This window comes from Theobroma cacao, chromosome 5 (genome assembly GCF_053813885.1).
Source record: "Theobroma cacao isolate CCN51 chromosome 5, ASM5381388v1, whole genome shotgun sequence".
Taxonomy (NCBI): Eukaryota; Viridiplantae; Streptophyta; class Magnoliopsida; order Malvales; family Malvaceae; genus Theobroma; species Theobroma cacao.
In genome coordinates, this window is record NC_142643.1 from 42,910,505 (window position 1) to 42,926,780 (window position 16,276).

A 16,276-nucleotide genomic window follows, 5' to 3' on the forward strand; every position below is an offset into this window, starting at 1 on the left:
AAATTCTTTACTTGAAAGATAATCTTAATATTAATTGATAAGGGATAAGTAGTTTAAAAATATATATACTTTGCTAAAGTTTTAATATTCTTTAATAAATAGTTATTTAATTTATATACGATTTTGTATGTTTACATACAAGCTCAAATGTTAATATAAAGATGAAAAATGAAATGCCCAAAGAAGTTTATACTAGCATTTTTCTATTGATTAAATAAAAAATGGGTGACCCAAAACTTGAGATCTAGGTAAGACTTTCAATGCCAACTGCCAAGGAAACCTACACCAAAGTTTACAACTACACATTATATATTGCATTTTCTTAGTGACATATAAATTCTTTAATTAGAATAGGGTTTAGAATTGATAAGGAAAAAAATGGGTTTAAAATGTTAAGGCCAATGAAATAAATAGAAATGAGAAGTACGATATAAATAATCTAATACATATAGTCAATGAGATCTTATGTTAATAGTATGGAGACAACTTTAAGACTCACACATATGAATTTGTTTAGTTATATGTTAGTTCGTTTATTAATTTTTTATATGAAATATAATTTTTTATTGTAATTAAAAATTTTACATGTATTTATATAATTTCATAAAAAAATTAGTTATTTAATTACATTGCCATTATTTTTTTTATTTTTTATTCTTGAATTTGTCCCATTGAACACAAGCAAAATCTTAAAAACTTTTTTCTCATTGATGATATTTTATTTAATTAAAAACTAGAAGAAGAAGAAGAAGAAATACAGGCAAATTGAGAAGCTTGATACAATTAAGGGATGAAGCGAAGCACCAAAAAGAAGTCATTTACATGAACTCCATAGAAGGAGTTAACCTAACCCTCACGACGCTTCTACGTTTCCATAGCTCATACAAGGACATATGAAAGGCATCAAAATCAAGTGGAGGAACATTCCATTGGAAATGTTTACGTACTTTGACTGCATTGCTTTGCAACATCGAGTACTCTTCGTTGCTTATCCCTTGAAGGATTTTTTTCAACACCGGGATATCGATATGGTGAACAACAACTGCGAAGCTTTTCCAGTTTAGTATGTCTGTGAATGGAAGGTCGTAGTGGTTGGCTAGAATTACAGGAACGCAGCCGTAGAAGAGGGCGTCCGCGACGCGGGCTGTGTTTACTTCGTAGCCCTTGACATGGATGCAGAACTTGCTGCCCAGGAGTTGCTCGGAGTAGGGTGTTCGGAGGCGTCCGAAGTGTGCAAATATCTCTGTGTCATTGGCCCAGACTTTGAGAAGAGCTATACGTACCGGAGAGTTCACTGCTCCGGCGAAGAATGCAAGCCTCTTCCTGTGTAATTTCATTGTGCTATGTTAAAAGTTTCAAAGGTATCTGTGTGAAATTGCCAGTTCTATAAATGTAAATTGCTTACCTTTCCGATGTAAGAAGGTTGGGAGGATCGCCTTGCCTAGGCCAAACTTGAGGCATAGATGCATCCTTGTGAGGGAGGTAAGAGCTTGGAAAGTAGGTTGAAGAGCAAACAAGTTGAATGACGTTGAGTCTTGCTACAAATGCCTTATCGAAGGCAATCTTCCCAATGGAATGGCAAGCAACATAGAAATGATCAGCTCCCCCGGTTCGGTTCCAATAAGGATACTTGCGGGTGATATTGGAGATATAACTCTTGACAAAATCAGGGATTCCATGAACATCGATTCTTGGGTCAGTTCTCATTGGTGAAATCGAGAAAGGCATGTAGAAAAGATCAGCCTCATTAGGATCCTTGGTGATGAAATGGGATTTCATCAAAGCTTTCTTGAACATGAGTTCACTTGCATAGTTTCCTTTGGAATCAGAATCCGGAGGCAAGAGCACATTTGCAAAGGGATCATCCTTGCTATGAGGATACACATAGATCTTCAAGCTTTTGTTCATTTGCTTGTAGTCTTCTAGGAAGAGATCACCATCATGGTATACTTCCTGGTTATTTGTGTAATTCCCTGAAAATTTTTCAATGCATGAACACTACATATCAAACTGTTATCCTTTTTTTATTAATTAAAAGTGCAAAATCCAAATAATCCATACCATTAGTTAAGCCGAAGAGATTTCCTAGAAACCATTGATTGGCCCTTGCCAAACGAGCCATTCTTGAAGGATCAGCAAACAAGTCATCATTGTCATTATTTTCAAATGGAATTGTTGGGATGGTTTGATCGACTAAGGAAGAAACCGAGGCTGTTCCAGGCAAAGTCTCGAGGTAAAGAGTGGTTTGTGCATGGTTATTGGTGACATCCCCAGTCGTGGAAATGTAAATGAAGATGAGAAGAAGGGTTGTAAGAGCTAAACTGATAGGTAAAAAATAGAAAAACCCTTTGAAAGTTGCAGGGAAACGGTGCTGAGAGACTTGGTAGAGGAAAGAAGATGATTTCCCCATTAAGAAAAGGGAAAAAAAATAGGAACAGAGGAATTTTCCCTAATGAATATTTTTGAATGAACGATTTATATAGTTTAGTTGATAATGTAAGGTACATTGATAGACAGCTACTTCCATTAAATATAATCAAGATGAATATGATAGTGAACTATTAAAAGAAAAAATGTGTACAACAGGCTGCTTTCAGCATATAGTTTTCATTAATTTATGAAAATTGGATTGTCTTAAAAATAAAAAACATGTTACAGTGTTAGCTTTTCCTTCATTTTCCTTTCTCAAATTAAACAATTTATTATAAAGATATTTTATTCTTCTCCTTGCCATATTTAATGCATGCCATCCCCATCACTAGTTTTAAACTATTTTGGATATTTAATCCATGACTCTTTCCATATTTATACGTTAAATGGGTGTCGAATATTCATTCAATAATCAATTAATTTATTATTGTTATTATAAATACACTATACCTATCTAATTTCGCTTGGAAAATGTGAAAACTCTTCTAAATGGTATGCATAGGATAACCTTTTTTTAAAAAAGCTAAATGCTAGTGATATTTGGTTCAATAGCATTTTCAGATTGATGTCATGGTTAGTATATTATTATGATTATGATTATTATTATTATTATTATTAATTTGCAATCTAATTTATGTTTGCAACAGTTCTTACCTAGAGTCAAGAACAGCAATTTCTGATTTTATGTTCACAAAAGAGGAGAAAAGAAAGGAGGGTACAGCAAATTTGGTCTGCTTAGAACCCAACCCGACTGGCAAATGTATGGCCACCGAATCGGTGTTGGCCACCAGCATCAAGTCATTGTCTTCAATAAAGCACGTGCGATGGCCATTTCCCACATCCCATCCAGGTCCAGCCAGTCCTGTACCTTTCCAACTCAATAGCTTTTCATGTCATTATTATCTATGTCAAATACATGTTATTCAAACAATTATGGAAACAACTTATACAGACATAATTGTTCTTATATTAGTAAAGTACTCTTTTTATTTCGAATTAATTGTTTGTTCATGTTCAAATTCTTTGATATTTTACATGGAAATTCATCACAAATTAATAGCTAGAAATGAAAGAATCTCTATTGCTAGGAAGGAGGGACCTCAAATTTAATGCTGCTTGATTGATTCACATTTGATCATAGTGGTATAAATGACATGGAACAGCAAATATTAAATGAGAGTTCCAAAGGGGACCATGAATACGAACCATTACTGCACCTCACATTTCTCATCTGCTCAAAGAGAGACCAGTTCTTACTTTTTTTACCAATGTACTATATTTAAACTCTTCAATTCAGGTTCTAGTTCTGACCCTTTTCCTTTCCTTCTCTTTAAATGTGACATAAATGACAAGTCCAGACTATTTAGGACAAGAATTGATTGGGTTGGTTATTTACGTTTTACTTGAAAAGATTGGCCATTCTTTTTATTTGAAAGAGGAGAAATTTGATAAGTTTAGTATTGAATCAAATGCTTTAGTACGATTTATCGATATTAAAGTAATACAGTACGTGCTTGAAAATATTTATTTTATGTTCTTAATGAGAATAAATTACCTTATTAAATAATTAATTTTGATAAATATATAGTAATAATAATGTTATTAAGAAATAACCATTATATATATCATTGACAGGCTGGGAAATTCATGAAAGGCTAAAGGAAAGCTGCTCACAATTTGCATAAAATTTTCCCTCACAATGGATTACTTATGAAAGTATGAAGATTTGCACTATGAGCATGCAATGCATTTTAATGATAACCTGAAAGTACTTGCAATATTTTTCTACTTTTGAAGATCTAAGGTTGTAAACTTAAATAGCCTTTTGTCCAGGATGAATCAAGATTGTAGCTCTATTAATTGACACACACCAAAGATTTCAGCTGCATATATTGAAAATATGTAGATTTTCTTCTCATGTGTACAAAAATGGGAAAAAAAATGCAATATTTGAGGAAATTAAAGCTAGAGCTTTATGGAGTGCAGATGAACAATCATGGTCCATCTCCCATGCCATGATAGACCAGAAAAACAAATCAAAAGTGGGAAAAATGGGAAAAAAAAAAATCCTAAAGCCTTTGGAACCCACCAGAGATTTGCTTTGAGTCTTTATATGTATTCCCTGGAAGCACTGAGCCGAACCCTCACAGAACTTCTCCTAAGCCACAGCTCATACATAGCCATGTAAAATGCATCATACTCAACTGGTGGAACATTCCATTTGAAATGTTTCCTCACCTTCAGTACATTGCTTTGCAACCATGAGTATTCTTCCAAGCTTATTCCTTGAAGGATTTTTTTCAACACTGGGATATCCATGTAGTGTACAACAACTGAGAAACTCTTCCAGTTGAGAATATCAGCAAATGGGAGATCATAGTGGTTAGCAAGGATCACTGGAACACAACCATAATGCAATGCATCTGTTACTCTAGCTGTGTTAACTTCAAAGCCTTTGACATGGAGGCAGAACTTGCTTCTGAGTTGCTGCTCCCCATCATCAGTTTCAAGTCGTCCAAAGTGAGCATATACTTCGGTATCATTTCTCCAGTGCTTTAAAAGAGCTGCTCGTACCGGGGAGTTAACTTGTCCAGCAAAGAAAGCTAGTTGGTTCCTGCAAGCAATTTCATTTTGTTTACTTCAGAGATGATTCATCCGAACAAGATTACCGGTGTACATCTTATAGTTAAAAATGGTAAAAAAGTTCACCTTTTCGATGAAACAAGTTTTTTTGGATCTTGTTCTTTAGGCCAAATTTGTGGCATAGAAACATCTTTGTGAGGAAAGTACCCTGCTGCAAAATACGTTGAAGAGCAAACAACTTGAATCGAGTTTTCTTTGGCTTCAACTGCTTTGTCCATGGCTATTCTGCCAATGGAATGACAAGCAACATGGAAATGATCGGCCCCTCCAGTTCGATTCCAGTAGGGGTATTTATGACTGATATTGGAGATGTAATCCTTGATGAAATCTTGCAGTCCTTCAGGGCCAATTCTAGGGTCATGGCGCATATCAGCAATTGAGAAAGGCATATAGAAAAAATCTGCCTCATTCGGATCCTTTGTTATAAAGTGGCTGTTCACAAGAGCTTTTTTGAAGTAAAGTTCACTGGCATAATGACCCTTGGGATCAAAATCCACCGGCAAGAGCACGTTTGCAAAGGGGTCATCTGGCTTATGAGGGTAAACAAATATCTTAAAGCTCTTATTCATTTCCTTGTAGTCTTCCAGAAAGATATCAGTATCATGATATATCTCTGTGTTACTCATATTGTATCCTGAACAAAAAAACCAACAGGTTATTTCCCATATCGGCTTGTCTTTATGCAATGCTATTGTGGATTGGTTCTAAATTTGCTGATATGAGGTTACATAGATTGCCATGCCTCAAGCCCTATATTACTCATTGTTATGGCTAAAATGAATATCAGCAGTCTGCTATCATATATTTCAAGGGAATTAAATTGAGGACATGCTCTACATATATGCCCATCATGGGAACAGAGTAAGTTATTAGCTTTACAGTTATTCAGCAATTCCAGCAGGTAGAGACTCTACCAATTCATTCCTGAAAATCAAAGTTCAATGCAACCTTGAATTGCAATTATCAATTGCCTTTGTCTCCCTAAATTGCTTCTATCATGTCTCTATGCTTTTGCTTGGACCATCATTTTTAGCATCATTACTAGCCTATGTTGAAATTTAAGGCAAAGAAATGAGCAATCTAAAAGATCAAGTCTAACTCAAACTGCTTTCTATCAAACAATTCTAATCTCAATAATCATTAAAAAAGAAATATATATATATATATAATATATATATATATATATAACAATATTCATAAGCTAAACAAGGTCTAGGAGCACAAAACTCCAAATTTACATACCACTAAAAAGGCCAAACAGATCTCCTAGTCCTATGGACCATTGGTTCTGCTTTGCATAACTGGCAGTTCTTGGTAGATCAAAGAATAAATCTTCAGCAGTGTTGTCGATTGAAAATGGAATTGTCTCCTCATTGTCAGTTGAAAATGAGAACAACTGTTCAAATATAGAAGAATTTGTTGCAGGTTCTAGGTAAGGACTTGCTTGGGGATTGGTAAAAACTCTTGAGGTAGAGTATATGTAGATGAAGATGAGAAGAAAGCTAGTAAAAGCTAAACTTATGGGTAACAAGAAGAAGAATATTTTGAAAGTGGGGGTATACTGCTGCTTGGAGACATTGTAGATTACAACAGAGGACTTCCCCATTAAGAGTTAGAAGGCAAGTTGCCTAAACAAATGATGATCATCTAAAAAACTGAACAGATAAAGATTGTTAGTATGCCTTATATAGTTTATCTCATTGATTTCAGGGTGTACTGACATATTATTACATCAACTATAAATGGTCATGAACTCAGAATAATGAAAAGAATCAAATAAAAAAATGTGCATGATGTACCATTTACAAAACTATATATCAGGCAGGGTTGTTTTCAAGGCATGTTGCAAGTGTAGCTTTATTCACCTCTAACTTGAAGCTTTCAGTCAATAGCAAGTCACTGATTTGAAATTAAATTCCAACATTTTGAATTCTTTGTCATGATTTTGTCCCTGCAACCATGCAAATAGCAGGTGAAGGAAATGTCAAGATCTTGAATATATGGAAATGAAATACCTGGAATTGAAGGGAGGTTCCAAAGAAATTTAAGAGATCTTTTCTTTAAAAATTGCCAAGAAAAGGTAAAAAAATTCTTACTTAACTCTTTACTATCAAATATTATAAACAATTACAATATACAATAAGCAGTAAAACTTAAGTATTTGTTTATATACAAAGCTATATCAGATTGTCAGCAATAGAAGCTTTCTAGGGAGTTGCTATTGTGTGATAAAAGCTGCAAGAATCCTAGTAATGCAAGAAAATTTTGCTCCAAGCCATATTCTAGCTATTAGACTGCCATGAAATGTGATAAATATTGGAATATTGAGTGGGATGGCTTTAAAATTAACATCTAGATCTATGATTTATCATGAATACAAGAAAAATTAACATCTAGTCTCCAAGACCTACCAGCTAATGAATTATCATGAAGAATTAACAAGAAAAATTTACCCATATTTAATGGAGATCAAGAAGTGAGCATGATGAATTAACAGTAAACACTTTTGTTATTCTGATTTCAGCTTTTGAGCTCCATTACCTTATCAGCAGAACAATTCAAAGGTTTCATCTTCACATCAGCAATCGAAACTTATGAACATTGTCAAACAAGGCATGCCGGATAGCCCAGATCACTCAGTGTAGAAGCTAGGAGGCAAAAAAGTGCAGTTACTGACAATAATCAGCCCCAATTGCTTCTCTTTCTTTATTCATTTAAAATTTTTCTGAATTAGATAAAACAAGGAGTCAATAGAATACTTTCCTGTGATTCCAACAAGAGTTGGACATCATTTTATGCCAACATATTATAGCTGGAGGAGAGTCAACAAAAAGTTGGAGAAATCCAACACAAGGGAGTGACTCCCTTGATAATGGCAATAACTCCTTTCATTCTGATTCCCAAGTGAATTCTTTGCCGGGAGCATATAAATCAGAAAGCTGATTATTTTTGAACATGTATCCATTACTTTTGAATGAGGTGGGTGATTATTCTCTAGCTCTTGCTCTTGATACTTTTCTTGGATGAGGGAGAGTTTCCTGAGCAGTAGTGAGAGTTTGCAAGGTTTCTCTTCAACAGAATTACAAGGTCAGTTCTCCAACGGAGTTTATATAGTTCATTTTCATAAGGATTTTTTATGAAACAATGGCTGCATGTACATACAACCAACTGATAAAGGAGATAGCAGAAACTAATGGAAGACGCATTCAACCAAGGAAGGAAAACACTGTACAGACTTGGGGAAAAAAAAAAGCAAGGAAAGAAAACTCTTATTAATGTGTTAGAATTTTGAGATTACAAAAGATAATACTGAAATTATAATACTTACTAATGTTGAGTGCTAAAAGAAAAGGAAGAAGATAATCACTCATTTTCATTAACAAAGATGTTGATTTTTTATAGGCTTACAAAAGATAATACTGAAATTAAAAGAAATTAGAAAGAACTACTTGAAATTGCCACACCATTAAATTCGTGGGCTGTCCCTTAGTTTGCATTAACTGCCAAAACATAGCCAACATGAAAACAGAATAAAGAAATCAAATAATCAGTAAGTAAAAGACATGTAATTAGCACACAGTACTACTTCTCCAAATTGAAAATTGACTTTTCACGTTAAGAAATATAGCAAGCAAGGCCTAACTCTATCACACCTCTTTAAGGTCAACTTTCAATACTCCCAGTTTGGATCTCAGTAATTTAAATCTATCCTTTAGTGTCATATGTTCCTGAATCACTCACATGTTTAGCTTTGTGCATGTTATCTTTGTAAGTCTCCCAAAGATAAATAATTTCGTTGTTGTCTTGGTCAAAAGAGGCAACATGTTGCTGAAGAACACTCATGCCATTAATCTTATGTCCTGATGTTCCATTGGAATGCTCCTCAGGAGTTTCCAGTGCTCTAGCCAAACAGGGCTTCGGTAATTTTTCTTCCGGGTCATCCTGAACTTTTTTTTCATTTGTCAACAATGGAAGACTTTCAACGAGACTATTAGTGATCATCCATTTGATAGACTTGGAATTGACATGCCTGAGTCTTTTGTGCCAAAACTTGGCAGCACTGGTTACACAATAATATGCCTTGTGTTCCGCCTTTAACCAATCAAGTGGAAAACATTTGTTTTTCATTTGAACCGACAACAGCTCAACACCATAAGAGTCAAAGATTATGCACACTTTCTCTTTGAATAGCAGGGTATAATTTTCTTCAACAACTTGGCCAACACTCAACAGGCTTTGATTAGCTTCAAGCACATAATGAACGTTGAAAATAGATTTAATACTTGATGGAGTTTGCACTCCAACTATTCCATATCTAAGAATTTTGAGATATTCACCATTACCAATCTCCACTTGAGATGTGTAATTCTCGTTCAAGGAAAAAAAATTATTTGTGTTTCTAGTCATATCTTTGGAACACTCATGGTCAATAAGCCAAACACTAGAGCTTCTTGATCTTTCCGGTTTCTTGGCCATGAATAACACCTCCTCATTTGCCTCATGTTCGTTAGTTACTGTAGCTCTTTCTTCTCCTCGATCAACTTGTTCTTGCATGCTTTGTCCGCATGATCAAGCTGGTTACAAGACCTGCATGTAACATTTGGTCTGTACCAGTAAAAACGTTCATAATGGTTGCATTTCTTACAGTAAGAATAAGGAGGGTACTAAGCTATTTGCTTACCATGTTTCTTATCACCATTTTTCTTCTCCCTTGCTCGTGCCAGTAAAGCATTTTCAACATGCCTCAAAACTCTTCTTTGCTCTTGAGCTTGCAAAGCATTTACGAGCTCTATTACGATCAACATGGACATATCCTTCAAGTCCTCCAAAGAAGATATCTTGACTTCAAATTTCTCTAGCAGGCTTAAAAGAAATTTATTGACTATTCTTATTTATGATAAATCTTTCCTAAATAATCTTAACTAATTCGCTACTTTCAAAATCTTCCCAAGTAGTTTTTCACACTTTCCTCATCCTTTATCTTCTCTACTTCGAACTCCCTAAGCAAATTTAGAATTTATATTTGCTGGGTCCTATCACTACCATAAAACTCAACTTTCAACCTGTCTCATGCTTCTTTGGCAGATTCACAATTTCTGCCAAAAATAGTAGAAATAGCATAATGAATACAAGATAAGGCTTTATGCAATTTCTTTGCTATGCTGCTTTAATTATACAATTGTTGGGTTTGATTGCCTCATCGCAGGAGGATGTCCACCAACTTTAACGAACTCTCAAAGATCAAATGCACGAATATATTTCTCTATTTTCATTGCCCATATTGAGTAGTTTTTTCCTGTAAAAATGGATGGAGCAATAGCATTGAAATTTGCAAAAGCTATTTTCTTGATATTTCGAAGATAGACAATAACAAGCAAGGAAGATAAGCTAACAGGGTTTTTTAAAGTAATTTTACACCAACACAATCCTTTAAGGTTACAGCTCTAATATCATGTTACAATTTTGAGATACTAAAAAGAAATTATTGAGTGTTAAAATAAAAAGAGGAAGATAATCACCCACTTTCATTAACAAGGATAATGACTTTCATAGCTTTATAAAAGATAATGTTGAAAAACAAACAAATAAAGTTTAAGGAAATTAGATAACACTACTTGAGATTGTCATTCCACTAAGTTTGTGAATTATCTCTTACATTTGCATTAACTGCCAAAACATGGCTAACATGAAAACAAAATAAAGAAACGTAATTAGCACATAACACTATTTCTCCAAATACAAAACTAACTTTTTTGAGTCCAAGGAGTGTTGCAAGCAGGGCCTAACTCCGTCAGAATGCCTAATGCCATTACAGAGCATTGAATCTATTTACATGAATTCCATAGACGCACTTAATCGGACCCTGACAGAACTCCGGCGGAGCCACAATTCATACATAGTCGTGTAAAATGCATCATAATCAGTCGGAGGATCATTCCACTGGAAATGTTTGCGCACCTTCAATGTGTTACTTTGTAGTAAGGAATACTCTTCTAAGCTAATCCTTTGAAGTATATTCTTCAATACTGGGATATCCATGTAGTGAACCACAACGGAGAAGCTCTTCCAATTTATTATGTCTCCGAATGGAAGATCATAGTGATTGGCCAGAATCACCGGAACACAACCATAATATATTGCATCTGCAACACGAGCTGTGTTTACTTCGAAGCCTTTGACATGGAGACAGAACTTGCTACCAAGAAGCTGGTCGGCATCAGGTGTTCTAAGCCTCTCAAAGTGGGCAAAAATGTCTGTGTCATTTCCCCAAGCTTGAATAAGAGCTAGACGTGCAGGGGAGTTGATTGTCCCAGCAAAAAAGGCGAGCTGCTTTCTGCAATTTCATTTGGGAAAGTAAGATAAGATGACTTTGAAAGCAGCCAGCGAAGAGGAAGATCATAAAGGAATGAGAAAAACAAAAGAAATTTAAATAAATGTAATATCACCTTTTTGATGAAGCAGAGTTTGGCGGATCTCTTTGTCTGGGCCAAATTTGTGGCATAGAAGCATCCTTGTGAGGAATATATCCAGCTACAAAATAGGATGAAGAGCAAACAACTTGAATCACATTGAACTTGGCTGAAAATACCTTATCCATGGCAAAACGCCCAATGGAATGACAAGCAACATAAAAGTGGTCAGCCCCATCTGTCCTATTCCAGTAAGGGTACTTGTGACTGATATTGAAGATGTAATCTTTGATAAAATCTTGCATTCCTTCTGGACCAATCCTAGGGTCATGCCGCATTTCCACAATAGAGAAAGGCAAAAAGAAGAGATCTGCCTCACTCGGATTCTTTGTGATGAAGTGGCTTTTCGAAAGAACCTTCTTGAAGTAAAGTTCACTGGCGTAATGACCCTTGGGATCATAATCCACCGGCAAGAGCACTGTGGCAAAGGGGTCATCTCTGCTGTGAGGATATACAAATACTTTAAGGCTCCTATTCATTTCCTTGTAATCTTGCAGAAAGAAATCTTCATCATGGTACAACTCCGTGTTATTTACATAGTTTCCTGAGCAACAAAATCACAAGAGTTTAATGTTAAACTCAGGGCTACAATATGAATGCTGAAACAGATTGATGGAAAGTTCATTAATATCATAGGCCAAATTGGATTGCCATGAATTTTCTACAGGTGCCTTATAGCAAAAGAAAACCAGAGGCCTTTTAGCATAAAGTTCTAAGGGATTGAGGAGCTCTTTGAAACCTTATTAATAACAGTCGAAATGCTGTCCACTTATCAGTTTTGCAAAGTTAACATGACAGAGGTACTAAATAACGTTGAATCTCCTAACAAACCATACTCCTATAGTAAGTTCACTTACCATATAAGCCAAAAGGGTTTGCCATAGACCATTGGTTCCCTTTTGACAGAGGAGCAGATCTGGATGAATAAAACATATCTTCAGCAGCTTTTTCCAATGAAAATGGAATCATTTGCTGGAGTAAAGAAGACTTTGGTGAAGATTCTTGGTAATGATTGTTTTGTGGATCAGTGAAAAGATTTGAGTTTGTACACCATATGTATAAGAAAATAACAAGAAAAGTAGAAATTGCCAAACTTAAAGGTAAGAAAAAGAAAGAGCCCCCGAAAGATGTTGAGAAACGGTGCTGAGAGATGTGGTAGCAAAGAGAAGAAGACTTCGCCATGAGAGCAAATCAGGAGCCTGAAAAAGTATAGGGATAGGCATTCAATCATTATGAATATATAGTTCAGTGAATTAACTAATAGCTCCATCTATTAAAGTTGTCAAGATCAGGAAAAAGAAAGAAGGTATTCTCACATTATGTTTCACATTCTGCAGTGAAGACTTGTCTTAACACATGTTTCCAGAAAGAAAAGCCAATGAACCGTTTATAAAGACCTTTGGACATATTATAAAGAAAAAGAAACTTGGTGATGGATCTAATATAGATTTAGACTTCCACCAGGATTTCATGTTTAAAAGGGTGGGTAAAAGATGATGGTAATGAAGTTTTTTTTTCATTCTTAGTTTTATTCAGGGGTGTCCCACAAGCATGTTTTCGTCATCATTTTCTGTTATTCAACAGATACAAATCCCATTAAATACTTATGTTTAGCTCAGTGGACTTAAAAGGTCCTTTGACAAATTTGATCTAAAAAAATAAATGGATAATTGCAAATGTTTCTCTAATTTTCTTTCACCGGGGAATCTATTTCAGAACAATATGATTATAGATCAAATCCCAACTTGCATGCTGTTTTATTGAAAAAACAATCAATAAAAAACTGTACACATAACCTATCCTGTAGGACCTAATAAATCACCAATGATAAAGAAAAAATACAGTCATTACTTGGGATCCAAAGAAAAATTTATTCGAGCAGAACTTCGTCTGAGCCACAACTCGTACATCACCATGTAAAAGGCATCAAAATCTATGGGAGGAACATGCCACTGGAAATGTTTCCGCACCTTCAGGACATTGCTCTGTAACGATAAATACTCATCAGAAGTTATCCCTCGAAGGATTTGCTTAAGCGATGGGATATCTACAGTTACAACAACAATTGAGAAGCTCTTCCAGTTTAGAATATCAGCAAATGGGAGATCATAGTAGTTAGCAATGATTATTGGGACGCAACCATAATATAATGAATCTGCTATACGAGCTGTGTTGACTTCAAAGCCTTTTACATGGAGACAAAACTTGCTGCTGAGTAACTCATCAGCATAAGGTGTTTTAAGCCGACCATAATGAGCAGCAATCTCAGAGTCATTTCTCCAAAATTTTAGAAGCTTCTCACGTACTGGGGAGTTGATGGATCCAGCAAAAAATGCAAGTTTGTTCCTGCAATTTCATTTTACAAATTGGATGAAAAAATGGTTTAAGTACCTCTAACAACAATAACAAAAAACTTCAGCAACTCGACATGTTTGATATGAATTGTAAATTTATATCAGAGTTTAGACATATCGGTCACTTCAAAAGGATAAGAAAACAAGAAATGGCTAGTGTCTGAACTTTGATCATTTCAGAAAATCTACAGAACTGAATCTATTTTTCTTGACTCAGAAGAACCTAAATTACGAATATTTATTGCAAATCAAACTTCATTTTTAATGAAAGCAGATCAAACTTGTAGTAAGCCATTGTGGTGCATTATAAGTTTAAACATATCAAGGGGTGAGTGTTTTCACCTTTTAGATGAAGCAAGGTTAGGGGGGTCTCCTGTTCTTGGCCATACTTGAGGTAAAGATGCATCCTTGTGAGCAATGTACCCAGAAAGGAAATAGCTAGAAGAACACACAATTTGAATGGCATTAAGTTTTAGTTCCCGTGCCTTTGCCATCACTGATCGTCCAATGGAGTGACAAGCAACATAAAAGTGATCAGCTCCACCAGAACGATTCCAATAAGGGTACTTTTGACTAATGTTAAAGATGTAGTCTCTGATAAAATCTTGGATACCTCCTGTACCAATTCTACGGTCATGCCTCAACCTTGCAATTGAGAAAGGAAGAAAGAAAAGATCTGCCTTGGTTGGATCTTTGGTTATGAAATGGCTTTTCATGAGAGCCTTCTTAAAGTAACTTTCACTGGCGTAATTACCCCCAGGTTCAAAATCCACAGGCAAGAGTGCATGTGCAAAGGGATCATTTCGTTTGACAGGATAAACATATATCTTGAAGCTCCTATTCATTTCTTTATAGTCCTCCAGAAAAATATCTCCATCATGGAACACCTCCAAATTATTCACAAAGTTTCCTGAACCATAAAAACCAATAGTTTCCAGTTCCTGTGGTAGAATATTAAAGTTTATGCTTTATAAATATAGACTATAGCTTCTCTGACACTGAATCTCACAAATAACAAAACAAACAGGACACAGAAACTTTTCAAATTAATTGAACTGGTTAAATCATTTGCTTCTCAACCATTTCCAGTATACAACATCCATAAACTAGTCCATCGACCAACTACACATGCATATTGATCTCAATTTTCTTTTTGTCAGATGAAATCTAACTACAAGGATGCTGATAACTATAAATCTTGATCTCTCACAAAGAAAAGGAAAGAGAAAATGGCATTTATTAGGCTGCTAATTTTGATTTTTCCGAATAGGAGGTTCTCAATTCTTCTCCTTTCTATCTAACCTTCACTTTTTGTACAATTTTCCAACATCCTTTATACATCTATGACCAGAAAAGTTCAAACCTTGTAAACATCAAAGCCTGAACAAATTTCAACATTCATAATCTGCAAGCCATATAGCTTCCTCAGAAGTTCAGGAATATACTAATATTTAAAGCAATAAATAGGCAACATTATACAAACAGCAAGCAGAACTGAAACAAAAGTCAAAATCCACAAATCAAGACTTGTAACCTCAAAGCTCAAAAATATTGAAGCTCAAGTGCATGATCAGAGGACCAACAAATACCAAAACAAATCCAACAACTAACATATACCCATTATTAAATATCTCGAAATTGACATACCCTCCGACCCAAAATGAGGTCTAGAAGTCACTTGACTCATAGTCGCATCTTCACCACCACCAACTGCCTTCAATGGAGGCCTTTTGGGCAAATCAAAGGTCCCATTTTTAAAACCATTATTATGAAGTGAAAATGAGGGAACATTTTGAGTCAACGGGGAAGATGGAAATGATCCAAGTGGCTGTTTTAAGTAAAGCGTGTGCCTGTGATGATGCGAAGTGAAGAGAGTTGAAGTTGTGAAGATATAAAAGAGAATGAAAATAGTAGAAATGAGAGCTAAAGTTGCAGGAACAAAGAAGAAGGACTTTGAAGAAGGTGAAGAGACACGCCTGGGAGAGAAGTAGTAGAGGGGCAATGAAGAACGTGCCATTGCTTTGCTTGAGAGAGAGAGACGTTGAAAGTGGATTTTCATAGGAGAAAAAAACCATGAAGGATGCGATTGTCAACGGATGGTACATGTTAATTTTGAGGTATCTCTACCTACTCTTATAAAAAATAAAATATTCAAATTTTATTAATTATTTAAATATTTTTAAAATTATTACCTTAACTTTATCTCTAATTTATTTTCATCATCCTATAATTATCCTAACTCATTTAAAAATTTGATTAAGTTAAAAAATTATTAAAATACTATTCATAAGTACCTAATTATCAAAATCTGAATCCGTACCTGTATCCATATACAATAATATTTTTCTTGCATATTTTGTAATTTACTAATAATTAAAT

At 34.9% G+C, this 16,276-nt stretch overlaps 4 protein-coding genes across 4 annotated transcripts; all 4 read right to left on the reverse strand.

Annotated features, from left to right (window-relative positions):
• Window positions 1–687: 687 nt before the first annotated feature.
• On the reverse strand, window positions 688–2,445 carry LOC18599847 (putative glycosyltransferase At5g03795). The gene is made up of 3 exons (XM_018120623.2): window positions 2,062–2,445; window positions 1,406–1,973; window positions 688–1,323 (listed from the first exon to the last, which is right to left on the reverse strand). Exons 1-3 carry the CDS (start codon window positions 2,408–2,410, stop codon window positions 819–821), a joined length of 1,422 nt encoding a protein of 473 aa, XP_017976112.2. The 5' UTR covers window positions 2,411–2,445; the 3' UTR covers window positions 688–818.
• Window positions 2,446–4,290: 1,845 nt separating this feature from the next.
• On the reverse strand, window positions 4,291–6,733 carry LOC18599849 (putative glycosyltransferase At5g25310). The gene is made up of 3 exons (XM_007030006.3): window positions 6,316–6,733; window positions 5,140–5,707; window positions 4,291–5,044 (listed from the first exon to the last, which is right to left on the reverse strand). The coding sequence occupies exons 1-3, from the start codon at window positions 6,677–6,679 to the stop codon at window positions 4,540–4,542; spliced, it is 1,437 nt and encodes a 478-aa protein (XP_007030068.3). The 5' UTR covers window positions 6,680–6,733; the 3' UTR covers window positions 4,291–4,539.
• A 3,936-nt stretch (window positions 6,734–10,669) lies between these two features.
• Window positions 10,670–13,530, reverse strand: LOC18599850 (putative glycosyltransferase At5g03795). Its single transcript, XM_018120780.2, has 4 exons — window positions 13,395–13,530; window positions 12,401–12,742; window positions 11,520–12,087; window positions 10,670–11,407 (listed from the first exon to the last, which is right to left on the reverse strand). Exons 2-4 carry the CDS (start codon window positions 12,723–12,725, stop codon window positions 10,903–10,905), a joined length of 1,398 nt encoding a protein of 465 aa, XP_017976269.2. The 5' UTR covers window positions 12,726–12,742; window positions 13,395–13,530; the 3' UTR covers window positions 10,670–10,902.
• LOC18599851 (putative glycosyltransferase At5g03795) lies at window positions 13,223–15,989 on the reverse strand. The gene is made up of 3 exons (XM_007030008.3): window positions 15,545–15,989; window positions 14,240–14,807; window positions 13,223–13,889 (listed from the first exon to the last, which is right to left on the reverse strand). Exons 1-3 carry the CDS (start codon window positions 15,954–15,956, stop codon window positions 13,391–13,393), a joined length of 1,479 nt encoding a protein of 492 aa, XP_007030070.3. The 5' UTR covers window positions 15,957–15,989; the 3' UTR covers window positions 13,223–13,390.
• Window positions 15,990–16,276: the final 287 nt, after the last annotated feature.